The sequence below is a fragment of the Leptodactylus fuscus genome, chromosome 2 (assembly GCF_031893055.1).
Source record: "Leptodactylus fuscus isolate aLepFus1 chromosome 2, aLepFus1.hap2, whole genome shotgun sequence".
NCBI lineage: Eukaryota > Metazoa > Chordata > Amphibia > Anura > Leptodactylidae > Leptodactylus > Leptodactylus fuscus.
Window position 1 is genome coordinate 277214484 of NC_134266.1, and position 13315 is coordinate 277227798.

A 13315-nucleotide genomic window follows, 5' to 3' on the forward strand; every position below is an offset into this window, starting at 1 on the left:
GTAGTCCCTGGTGCCCAGAGGTGGCCGTGGTGTCCAATGGTGTGGTCTCGGATGTCCATCACATTGTTTCCCTAGTTGTCTATGGCCAGTAGATTGATGCCTCCAATACACTATGGTCCATATGGTTTTGTCTACCTCCCCCACCCCCCAGCCCTTGACATTCAGTAGTCCCTGGTGCCCAGAGGTGGCCGTGGTGTCCAATGGTTTGGTCTCGGATGTCCATCACATTGTTGCCCTAGTTGCCTATGGCCTATGATGCCTCCAGTACCCTATGGTCCATTGATTTGATGCCCCCAGCCCTTGACATCCAGTAGTCTCTGATGTTCATCTTATTGTTTCCCTAGTTGTCTATGGCCAGTGATTTGATGCCTCCATTACCCTATGGGCCATTGATTTGGTGCCCCCAGCCCTTGACATTCAGTAGTCCCTGGTGCCCAGAGGTGGTCGTGGTGTCCAATGGTGTGGTCTCGGATGTCCATCACATTGTTGCCCTAGTTGTCTATGGCCAGTAGATTGATGCCTCCATTACCCTATGGTCCATTTGGTTTTGTCTACCTCCCCCCTCCCAGTCCTTGACATCCAGTAGTCCCTGGTATCCATTAGCCGGTGTCCAGAGGTTTGGATCCTCGGTATGTTGTGTCTAATACTTCGGTGCTAGAATTAGGGGGCCCTGATCTTCTTGTACTTGGGTTTGGAGCATCTTGCTGGCATGCAGCACTATGATGGGCCTTGCTTTGGTACCTATTAATACATTGTCCTAGACCAGTGGTCTATAAGGGGCACCACTACCCCTCCCAATATGAGCCTGCTCGGAGCTGTAGTTTCACAGAAGCTTCTTGGTTGTCTCTTGTCCTGCTCAGCTTCTTGGTCAACCACTTGCCTTACATGAACCTGCCAGACCTCTGTGACCCCGATACTGGTATTAACAATGGCCGTCGCACAAGTCGCGCCTCGTTTTACTTACTTCCCCCCTTGTTTGTTGAATGCACAGGCCAAGGCCACCACCTGCGACGTTGCCCGGCTGATCACTGGGACGCAGAGCATGGAACGAACCTCGAAGCCCAACATGTTGTTCAGCTGCTTGTGCTCCTCCTGGAAGAAAAGGAACCAAAAGTTATCCAAAAATCTGAAACCAAATAACAGTAACATGTCTGAGACTTGTAAAACTGCCGAAACGTCCCATCAGTGCAAGACAATGACAAGTGGGAGGAGACAGAAGATAAAAGCGAGTCCAGGATAGGACTGGTGATGAGAGAAGCTTCCGGGTGAGAGTGACAGCTCCGGACTAATCTCAGAGAGACAATATCAGCCGCTAATTATCACATCCGAAAGCTGACACAGCTGGAGGCAATTAGCTGCAGAATCCAACTAATTAATGAGGTCATTAGAAAATGTGATCTAACGAGGCCACAGACTCATCAGCGAGGCCATAGATTACATAGTGCTGACAACGGATCTATAAGAAACAGTGTAACAGGAGCTACAGAGCCTTGCACAAGTCTGCAAACCCTGACACAAAGGAGCAGATAATTGTAAAGTGGAAGGAAAACGATACAAGGTAAAAATCTGAAATGTGGAGGTGCAAAAGTCTTCAGCCCCCTGTACTCTGATCCCTCTATATAAAATCCAGGACGCACAATCGTCTCCAGAAGTCACTTAATGGGTTAACAGAGTCCTGCTGTGTAATGTAGTCTCAGTATATATATATATATATATATATATATATATATATATATACCTGTTCTGTGAAGGCCTTGTTTGTTAGAAGACACTAGTGAACAAACAGCATCATGTAGACCAAGGAACTCACCAGACAGCTCAGAGAAGTGTAAAGCAGGGTCAGGGTATAAGAACATCCCAAGCTTTGAGCATGTGAAGGAGCCCTGTACAATCCATCATCCAAACATGGAGAAAGTATCTACAACTACAAACCTACAAGACATGACCGTCCACCTTAACTGACAGATCACTGAGAAGGGAAACGCTGGTCAGAGAAGCCACCAAGAGGCCCATGGTCAGTGGGGAGGAGCCGCCGAAATCCTCAGGTACAGGAGAATCTGCCCATAGGACAACTAGAGGTCACTGCGCACCCCACAAATCTGACAATCTATATGGGAGAGCGGCCAGAAGGAAACCATTGTAAGAAAGACATAAGAAGGGGCGTCTGCAGGTTATGGCCACAAGACATATAGGGGGACACCGCAAACATGTGGGAGAAGGTGGAGGAGACCAAAGGGGAACACTATGGCCTAAATCAGGGGGAGCTGCTGCTGTGAAACTACAACTCCCAGCATGCTCCACTCACTTCCATGGGAGTTCCAAGGTCAGCAGAGCCAGTATGCATGCTGGGAGATGTAGTTTTGCAACAGCTGGAGAGCCGTACGTTCCCTACCCCTAGCCTGAATGCAAAGTAACCCCCTGCCCATCCCCCTGAACCCCCCGTGACACATAGGGGGCAGCATCATACTGGAGGAATCTTATATTTTGTGTTCTTATCACTGAACATCTCAGTACAGTACACATACATTTTCAGTTGTGACAAAATGTGATAAAGTTCGCGGGGTGTGAAGACTTTTACAAGCCCCTGTATTCACCTTATTTGTATAATATTTTTCCTATGAAATATTTGCCATACATTATCTTTATTTACTCGCTGTTACACGCCATCATCCGTCTATATTGCGCCACCCCCTGGTGAGTCGGTGTAGTACAGCTGCTGATGTCATCCTGCCTGGTATATAACATGTCGGCAGCGGGTTATTCTATTCCTTCTTACTGATATGCTCTTTATATATAGAATTCTCTTTATGATCCTTGTGGCTTTCGCTCTGCGACGTCTCCCCTCCCCCGGCGCTCCTTATCTCACCGCTCGCAGCTTTGCCGGGGGTCACATCATTCTCGGTTGGAGTCTTCGATAGGAAGCTATTAAACGCCCGGTATCAGCGTCTCCTTTAACTTCACTCATTTCAAAGTGTCAATTTACTGGAACGTGGATCGGAAGTTGATGGAAATATTAAGTTACAGCGCGGTCCGTCATCTGCTGCGAAATGTTATAGAAACTGAGGGTCAGGGGTGTATCAGCGCACGGCGGCGGCGGCAGAGGCGGTGAGAAATTTTTACAAAGTTGAACAGCGGCTTATAAATATACCAGAGCATTACTGGGATGTCGGACTGAAGGCGAGCGCTGGGAGGAAATACGGTGCAAAATTTTTTATTTGCTCTTGAGCAATTTTTACAATGTACGTAATGGGCGGAGCCAGGAAATAACTTCATATTGTAACATTTGTATCAGCATTCTATGTAGGGCGAGAACCAGAACCTGTTCATACACTGCAACAATCTACAAGTCATATGGAGGTCTGGTCAAGTCTATGAGGCGCCAGGAAACAAGTTACACAGAAGTCGCCGAGACGCCATCAAGACGATATCAGAGGAGGAGCGAATGTATCGTAGATTATAAGCAGCGAAGGGACGCTGAATATTACACCAATGTATATCCCAACTTACCGAACTGATATCCTGGAGCGTGATGGATTTCTTCTTATCCACAACCTGACCCAAATGTCCGAAAGTCAGCTGTGAAGAAACAAAGGACTAGTATAAGTTACACCGGCAGTCCTATGTAACACCACAGATAACACAGTGATAACTCTCTGAGTACAAGTAATATACAGTCATGGCCAAAAGTTTTGAGAATGATACAAATAGTAATTGTTACAAAGTCTACTGCTTCCGTTTTCCTAATGACAATTTGCATATACTCCAGAATGTTATACAGAGTGATCAGCTTAACAGCAATTACTTGCAAAGTCAATATTTGCCTAGAAAATGAACTTTATCCCCCAAAACACATTTCAACATCATTGCAGCCCTGCCTTAAAAGGACCAGCTAACATCGTTTCAGTGATTGCTCCAGTAACGCAGGTGTGGGTGTTGATGAGGACAGGGCTGGAGATCAATCTGTCATGATTAAGTAAGAATGACACCACTGGACACTGTAAAAGGAGGCTGGTGCTTGGCATCATTGTTTCTCTTCTGTTAACCATGGTTATCTCTAAAGAAACACGTGCAGTCATCATTGCACTGCACAAAAATGGCCTAACAGGGAAGAGTATCGCAGCTAGAAAGATTGCACCTCAGTCAACAATCTATCGCATCATTAAGAACTTCAAGGAGAGAGGTTCCATTGTTGGCAAAAAGGCTCCAGGGCGCCCAAGAAAGACCAGCAAGTGCCAGGACCGTCTCTTAAAAGTGTTTCAGCTGCGGGATCGGGCTACCAGCAGTGCAGAGCTTGCTCAGGAATGGCAGCAGGCAAGTGTGAGGGCATCTGCACGCACTGTATGGCGGAGACTCTTGGAGCAAGGCCTGGTCTCAAGGAGGGCAGCAAAGAAGCCACTTCTCTCCAGAAAAAACATCAGGGACAGACTGATATTCTGCAAAAGGTACAGGGAGTGACTGCTGAGGACTGGGGTAAAGTCATTGTCTCTGATGAATCCCCTTTTCGATTGTTTGGGACATCTGGTAAACAGCTTATTGGGAGAAGACAAGGTGAGCGCTACCACCAGTCTTGTCTCATGCCAACTGTAAAGCATCCTGAAACCATTCATGTGTGGGGTTGCTTCTCAGCCAAGGGAATCGGCTCTCTCACAGTCTCGACTAAAAACACAGCCATGAATAAAGAATGGGACCAGAATGTCCTCCAAGATCAACTTCTCCCAACCGTCCAAGAGCAGTTTGGCCATCAGCAATGCCTTTTCCAGCATGATGGAGCACCTTGCCATAAAGCAAAGGGGAGAACTAAATGGCTCAGGGAACAAAACAGAGAGATTTTGGGTCCATGGCCTGGAAACTCCCCAGATCTTAATCCCATTGAGAACTTGTGGTCAATCATCAAGAGACGGGTGGACAAACAAAAACCTACAAATTCTGACAAAATGCAAGCATTGATTGTGCAAGAATGGACGGCTATCAGTCAGGATTTGGTCCAGAAGGTGATTGAGAGCATGCCAGGGAGAATTGCAGAGTCCTGAAGAAGAAGAAGGGGCAACACTGCAAATATTGCAACTCTGCAGTAACTCCTTCTAACTGTCACTATAAGCTTTTATTACTCAGAATATGATTGCAATTCTATTTCTGTATGTGATAAAAACATCTGACAAACACACAGAAACCAGAGGGAGCAGATCATGTGACAAGAGAAGATTTGTGGCATTCTCAAAACTTTTGGCCATGACTGTAGTAGATGTCACCGGCAGTCCTATGTAACACTATAGACAGTACACAGTGATATTACAACCGCTGACTTAGCTCTGCTACATCTGTACAGGGATTTGTCGTTCCTTACCGGGAAGCTGATTTCCTCTTCTAACACTTTATCTCCGACAACCTGAAAAGATGAGAGAATTAACCCTTTATGTTGCTGTCTGTTGATATTTGTTACATTTGTTACATAGATTCCAAGATGGCGCGGCATTGAGTGGCTGCCTCCATACAGAGCTCCAACCTTTATCTTTCCTTTTCACTCTTTTTCTCTGTATCTTCAAGAATCCTCTACTCAGGTAATCTAGCACTATGAATTAGCAACTATAAATTGAATGGAAGACCCTGTGGAGTATTTTTTTCCCTTATGTTTCTATTGTTAAGCATGGACAAGACTCAAGACCTGATTCAGCTGGAGTTTTTCCTGTGTGCACTTGTGCCTGTTACCATCCCCCCAGGAACTAAGGACAGCATGGACACCATGTGGCATGGAGGAGAAACCTTCATGGAAGTGTGGACTTCTTCTTTCAAGGAGATGATTTCTGGAGTCTATTGCTGATGTGTGAAGATGCTACAGCTGACTGGTATTTCTTTCTATTACTGTGGACACGTGGGACTCTGTTACAACCTGGGAACCATCACCCACCTACCCCAGGAGTTATGGAAGCTTGGGAAGAGAACAGCACCATGTATACCTGGATGGCTTCAGACCTCTCTGGGCAGAAGAACACAGTGGTAAGAAGAAAGGAAGAGGAGGAGGAAGAGGAGGAGGAGGAAGGCTTGTGATGAAGGACATTTGGATCTCACTACCTACCAAGAACTACCACATGTCATCATGATAGCTGCATATGTCCCCCACCTCTGCAAAAAAACGTTCCATGAGCTTGTATGTGTTTCTCTCCTGTTATATACTACTGTACCATCTATGATACTGTATCACTGAAATTTCCCATTGTGGAACTATTAAAGGATTATCTTATCTTATCTTATTTTGGCTACAGATTTGCTAGTTTTGGCTTTCTGATATAGTCATGTGACGCATTTCACAGGTTATATCTGAGATTGTGTCTGATGGGGTACAGCTTGTCTCTAGCTGCTGGTGCGGGTTATAGGCGCCTGTCTCCGCAGTCTGTGAGGTGTATATACTGTATGGGGTAGGGGTCTGTACTCTGATCTCTCCAGTATTCTGCAGTCTTCCCTCGGCCAGTGACTCGGTGCCTGCGGCTGTGCAGGGTCTTTTCCTTCCTTTGTGTCTTCCCAGTATAGAACTTTCTATATATCTTCTTTACCTTCTCTTTGATGTGATCTGGACATGATGGGACTTGTAGTTCCAGTGGCAGTACTATATACTCTCCTATAGAGTGGCAGTACTATATACTCTCCTATAGAGTGGCAGTAGTATATACTCTCCTATAGAGTGGCAGTACTATATACTCTTCTATACGGTGGCAGTACTATATACTCTCCTATACGGTGGCAGTACTATATACTCTCCTATACAGTGGCAATACTATATACTCTCCTATACAGTGGCAGTACTATATACTCTCCTATGCAGTGGAAGTACTATATACTCTCCTATAGAGTGGCAGTAGTATATACTCTCCTATACAGTGGCAGTACTATATACTCTCTTATACAGTGGCAGTACTATATACTCTCTTATACAGTGGCAGTACTATATACTCTCTTATACAGTGGCAGTACTATATACTCTCTTATACAGTGGCGGTACTATATACTCTCCTATAGAGTGGCAGTAGTATATACTCTCCTACGCAGTGGCAGTACTATATACTCTCCTATGCAGTGGCAGTACTATATACTCTCTTATACAGTGGCAGTACTATATACTCTCTTATACAGTGGCAGTACTATATACTCTCTTATACAGTGGCAGTACTATATACTCTCCTATACAGTGGCAGTACTATATACTCTCCTATACAGTGGCAGTAGTATATACTCTCCTATAGAGTGGCAGTACTATATACTCTCCTATACAGTGGCAGTAGTATATATACTCTCCTATGCAGTGGCAGTACTATATACTCTCCTATACAGTGGCAGTAGTATATACTCTCTTATACAGTGGCAGTACTATATACTCTCTTATACAGTGGCAGTACTATATACTCTCTTATACAGTGGCGGTACTATATACTCTCCTATAGAGTGGCAGTAGTATATACTCTCCTACGCAGTGGCAGTACTATATACTCTCCTATGCAGTGGCAGTACTATATACTCTCTTATACAGTGGCAGTAGTATATACTCTCCTATACAGTGGCAGTAGTATATACTCTCCTATGCAGTGGCAGTACTATATACTCTCCTATACAGTGGCAGTAGTATATACTCTCCTATACAGTGGCAGTACTATATACTCTCCTATACAGTGGCAGTAGTATATACTCTCCTATGCAGTGGCAGTACTGTATACTCTCCTATACAGTGGCAGTAGTATATACTCTCCTATACAGTGGCAGTACTATATACTCTCTTATACAGTGGCAGTACTATATACTTCTCTTATACAGTGGCAGTACTATATACTCTCTTATACAGTGGCAGTACTATATACTCTCCTATGCAGTGGCAGTACTATATACTCTCCTATACAGTGGTCGGTACTATATACTCTCCTATAGAGTGGCAGTAGTATATACTCTCCTACGCAGTGGCAGTACTATATACTCTCCTATACAGTGGCAGTAGTATATACTCTCCTATACAGTGGTAGTAGTATATACTCTCCTATACAGTGGCAGTACTATATACTCTCTTATACAGTGGCAGTACTATATACTCTCTTATACAGTGGCAGTACTATATACTCTCCTATACAGTGGCAGTAGTATATACTCTCCTATACAGTGGCAGTACTATATACTCTCCTATGCAGTGGCAGTACTATATACTCTCCTATGTAGTGGCAGTACTATATACTCTCCTATACAGTGGCAGTACTATATACTCTCCTATAGAGTGGCAGTACTATATACTCTCCTATAGAGTGGCAGTACTATATACTCTCCTATACAGTGGCAGTACTATATACTCTCCTATACAGTGGCAGTACTATATACTCTCCTATACAGTGGCAGTACTATATACTCTCCTATACAGTGGCAGTACTATATACTCTCCTATAGAGTGGCAGTAGTATATACTCTCCTATGCAGTGGCAGTACTATATACTCTCCTATGCAGTGGCAGTAGTATATACTCTCCTATACAGTGGCAGTACTATATACTCTCGTATACAGTGGCAGTACTATATACTCTCCTATACAGTGGCAGTACTATATACTCTCCTATACAGTGGCAGTACTATATACTCTCCTATGCAGTGGCAGTACTATATACTCTCCTATACAGTGGCAGTAGTGTATACTCTCCTATACAGTGACAGTACTATATACTCTCCTATGCAGTGGCAGTACTATATACTCTCCTATACAGTGGCAGTACTATATACTCTCTGTCACGGAACAAAGGTATACGTCTTCCTCCGGATGGTCTTTTGAATCAACACGGACGCAAGAGGTCGGGAGACAACAGCAATTTATTGTAATCCACAAAGTTAGTAGCCGGCAGCGGTCACATCAACCGTAATAACAATAAGTCCACAGAAGTCACAATCCAATGATAACTTTGGTTCCTTGGTCCTGTAACTATATCCTGGCTCTCTACAGAGCTGTGCACAGGCCGGCTAACACATACTAACTCCAGCTACAACTATATACTAAAACTGTTACACCTATATCTGTGGGTGGGAAGGGCTGAGTCACAGATCCTTCCCCCCTCACCTATACCAAGGAGAGCAGACTCCCTGTCTACTATGGACAATGCACCATCCAACATCTTCTTGGAGACACTGATCAGATTATCTCCACCCATTGTCCTCACTGGTCCTCACTAGTTAGAGGTATTTGCATACAATGTGCTAACACACTAGACCCGAATCAGCCAACTACACACTGATATTTACAACAGGTTAGAGAATACATTCCACATGAAATATATATTACACATTGCCTATTGCCGGACTCTAACCATCCCGTGACAACCCCTCCCCCTCTCAAAACATGTGCATGACACAATTGGCCTACACAGGTAAATTGGGGAATGCACATCAGTCTCTATAGCTCATATGTCCTCCTGCCGGGATAACCCATCTGCGTTCTGGTGTTGGTTCCCTCGGCGGTACTGAATGGTAAAGTTGTAGGGTTGAAGGGCAGGCATCTGGCAGAAAATCCGGTCGATCCATGTTGGCGTCTCTCTGAGCTTGGCTTCTGGTCACTGCTCCCACAAAGTGGCACTGTAGATTTCCAACATCGTTGCCTAACAGAACATCGGCCGGCAGCCCGCTCATCACACCAATTGTGCATCGTTTTGGTCCATAACCATAGTCGAGTTCCACGGTAGCTTTAGGAATACGTCTTTGAGTACCCCCTGCCAACTTGATAGAAATGCCAGGGCCCTCCTCTAGGGCCTCGGGTCGCACAACTCGGGGGTCCGCTACCGTTAGGAAAGCTCCCGAGTCCCGGAATCCAACAACTGTTCGGCCATCCAGTAGGACCTCCTGCAAGTGCTTCCTCTGAAGGTTTGCGGGATGTGTGGCGGAAGGCTGAATCCCATAGACCCCTGGAGGTGGAACAGATGGGTCATTCATGGAGTCATCTGGAAATGGGGCCAAACTTTCTGTCCTAGGGGTGGTTCCCAGGTAGTGAATAGGCCGGGATGCCACGGTGGCCCGTGCCCCCATGTTAGCAGGGCAACTAGCTTGCAAATGTCCAGGCCGCCCGCACCCAAAACATCTGCGCTCTAGCATTCTTCCAGTGGGTCGTTGTCTAGGGACAGGGTTGTTCATAGCTGGAGGCCGATGGGCTGGGGCAGGGGTAGAGGGGGAATTGTAATCCTGAGGCCGGACACGAAAGGTGGGTGGCTGGCTGAAGGGTGTCTGGCGGACTGTGGTAGTTTTCCGCTCCTCTGCAAACAACCTCTTCCACTGCGGCTTGATGGTCAGGCCCTCATCTGCAAGAGAAGCAGCTTGCTCAACTGTGGCTGGGTTCCGTTCCAGCACCCACTCACGGATCTCAGCGGGGCACTGGGAAAAGAACTGTTCCTTAAGTATGACTTGGAGGATCTTATCGACTGTGACAGCCTCCTCTCCTTCTAGCCAGCGCTTGCATGCTTGCTTCAACTTGTGGGCGAACATGTGGAAGGAGCTTCCCCCATTGTAAGACAAAGAGCGGAACTGAACTCGGTAGGTCTCTGGAGTGACTGCATAATACTTCTGCACCGCTCTTTTAATGGCCTCATAGTCCCGCTGATCACTAGGGTCCATGGCTCTGAGAGCTTCCGCAGCCCCATCTCGTAGGTGCCCCACCAGATACCGGACCCAATCCTTCTCTGGGACTTCCATCAGGTGGCACTGGTGTTCGAAGTCCTGAAAATATCCATCAACATCCCCAGCCGCTTCATCAAAGGTCTTGAAGTGTTTATGGGAGACATATGGTGGTTCTCTCACTGTTGGGCTGGGGGTCGGCGTTTGATTATAATTCCTCGTAGTTATCTCAGCCATTCGTCTTTCATGCGCCATTCTTTCCTTTTCATGCGCCATTCTCTGTTCCTCCTTCTCCGTTTCCTGAGCCCTCTGTAATGCTCTACTCCTTTGCTCTGCAGTTGCTCCTAGCCCCAGCACTGCCAATTCCTCCTCATACAAAACAACCCATCTGCTCTTTTGGGTCTGTACCTGCCACTCCTGTATCTCTACTGTCTCCTGGGGGCAGCCCTCCTCATGGTCGCTTTGCAGGGTCATCTCCTCCAGTGCCTCGATCAGTTGATCTTTCGTTCTTCCCTGGTAACTCAGGTTTAGTTCCCGGGCCCTTACTTGTAGACTTGCCATAGTCCAGTTCCTGTATTCTGAGGTTGTGGCTCCATTAATCGCTGGGCTGCTGTAGTCCATCTCGCTGTCCGCTGTTGGTCCCACCGCTGCCACCAGTTGTCACGGAACAAAGGTATACGTCTTCCTCCGGATGGTCTTTTGAATCAACACGGACGCAAGAGGTCGGGAGACAACAGCAATTTATTGTAATCCACAAAGTTAGTAGCCGGCAGCGGTCACATCAACCGTAATAACAATAAGTCCACAGAAGTCACAATCCAATGATAACTTTGGTTCCTTGGTCCTGTAACTATATCCTGGCTCTCTGCAGAGCTGTGCACAGGCCGGCTAACACATACTAACTGCAGCTACAACTATATACTAAAACTGTTACACCTATATCTGTGGGTGGGAAGGGCTGAGTCACAGATCCTTCCCCCCTCACCTATACCAAGGAGAGCAGACTCCCTGTCTACTATGGACAATGCACCATCCAACATCTTCTTGGAGACACTGATCAGATTATCTCCACCCATTGTCCTCACTGGTCCTCACTAGTTAGAGGTATTTGCATACAATGTGCTAACACACTAGACCCGAATCAGCCAACTACACACTGATATTTACAACAGGTTAGAGAATACATTCCACATGAAATATATATTACACATTGCCTATTGCCGGACTCTAACCATCCCGTGACACTCTCGTATACAGTGGCAGTACTATATACTCTCCTATACAGTGGCAGTACTATATACTCTCCTATGCAGTGGCAGTAGTATATACTCTCCTATACAGTGGAAGTACTATATACTCTCCTATAGAGTGGCAGTAGTATATACTCTCCTATACAGTGGAAGAACTATATACTCTCCTATGCAGTGGCAGTACTATATACTCTCCTATACAGTGGCAGTACTATATACTCTCCTATAGAGTGGCAGTACTATATACTCTCCTATACAGTGGCAGTACTATATACTCTCCTATACAGTGGCAGTACTATATACTCTCCCATGCAGTGGCAGTAGTATATACTCTCCTATGCAGTGGCAGTACTATATACTCTCCCATGCAGTGGCAGTAGTATATACTCTCCTATACAGTGGCAGTACTATTTACTCTCCCATACAGTGGCAGTACTATACACTCTCCTATACAGTGGCAGTAGTATATACTCTCCTATACAGTGGCAGTACTATATACTCTCCTATACAGTGGAAGTACTATATACTCTCCTATACAGTGGCAGTACTATATACTCTCCTATACAGTGGCAGTACTATATACTCTCCTATACAGTGGCAGTACTATATACTCTCCTATAGAGTGGCAGTAGTATATACTCTCCTATACAGTGGCAGTACTATATACTCTCCTATACAGTGGCAGTAGTATATACTCTCCTATACAGTGGCAGTAGTATATACTCTCCTATACAGTGGCAGTACTATACACTCTCCTATGCAGTGGCAGTACTATATACTCTCCTATACAGTGGCAGTACTATATACTCTCCTATACAGTGGAAGTACTATATACTCTCCTATAGAGTGGCAGTAGTATATACTCTCCTATGCAGTGGCAGTACTATATACTCTCCTATACAGTGGCAGTACTATATACTCTCTTATACAGTGGCAGTACTATATACTCTCCTATGCAGTGGCAGTACTATATACTCTCCTATACAGTGGCGGTACTATATACTCTCCTATAGAGTGGCAGTAGTATATACTCTCCTACGCAGTGGCAGTACTATATACTCTCCTATACAGTGGCAGTACTATATACTCTCTTATACAGTGGCAGTACTATATACTCTCTTATACAGTGGCAGTACTATATACTCTCTTATACAGTGGCAGTACTATATACTCTCCTATACAGTGGCAGTAGTATATACTCTCCTATACAGTGGCAGTACTATATACTCTCCTATGCAGTGGCAGTACTATATACTCTCCTATGCAGTGGCAGTACTATATACTCTCCTATACAGTGGCAGTACTATATACTCTCCTATGCAGTGGCAGTACTATATACTCTCCTATGCAGTGGCAGTACTATATACTCTCCTATGCAGTGGCAGTACTATATACTCTCCTATACAGTGGCAGTACTATATACTCTCCTATACAGTGGCAGTAGTGTATACT

At 45.4% G+C, this 13315-nt stretch overlaps 1 protein-coding gene across 4 annotated transcripts in view; it reads right to left on the minus strand.

Annotated features, from left to right (window-relative positions):
• Positions 1 to 13315, minus strand: part of PDE2A (phosphodiesterase 2A) — a 429321-nt gene that overhangs the window by 26159 nt on the left and 389847 nt on the right. For all 4 annotated transcript variants that reach the window (XM_075266333.1, XM_075266335.1, XM_075266334.1 and 1 more), the window contains 3 exons: positions 5345 to 5386; positions 3508 to 3576; positions 965 to 1092 (listed from right to left, as the gene is read on the minus strand). In XM_075266333.1, the coding sequence (XP_075122434.1) occupies positions 965 to 1092; positions 3508 to 3576; positions 5345 to 5386 (239 nt within the window). The remainder of the gene's footprint in view (positions 1 to 964; positions 1093 to 3507; positions 3577 to 5344; positions 5387 to 13315) is intronic.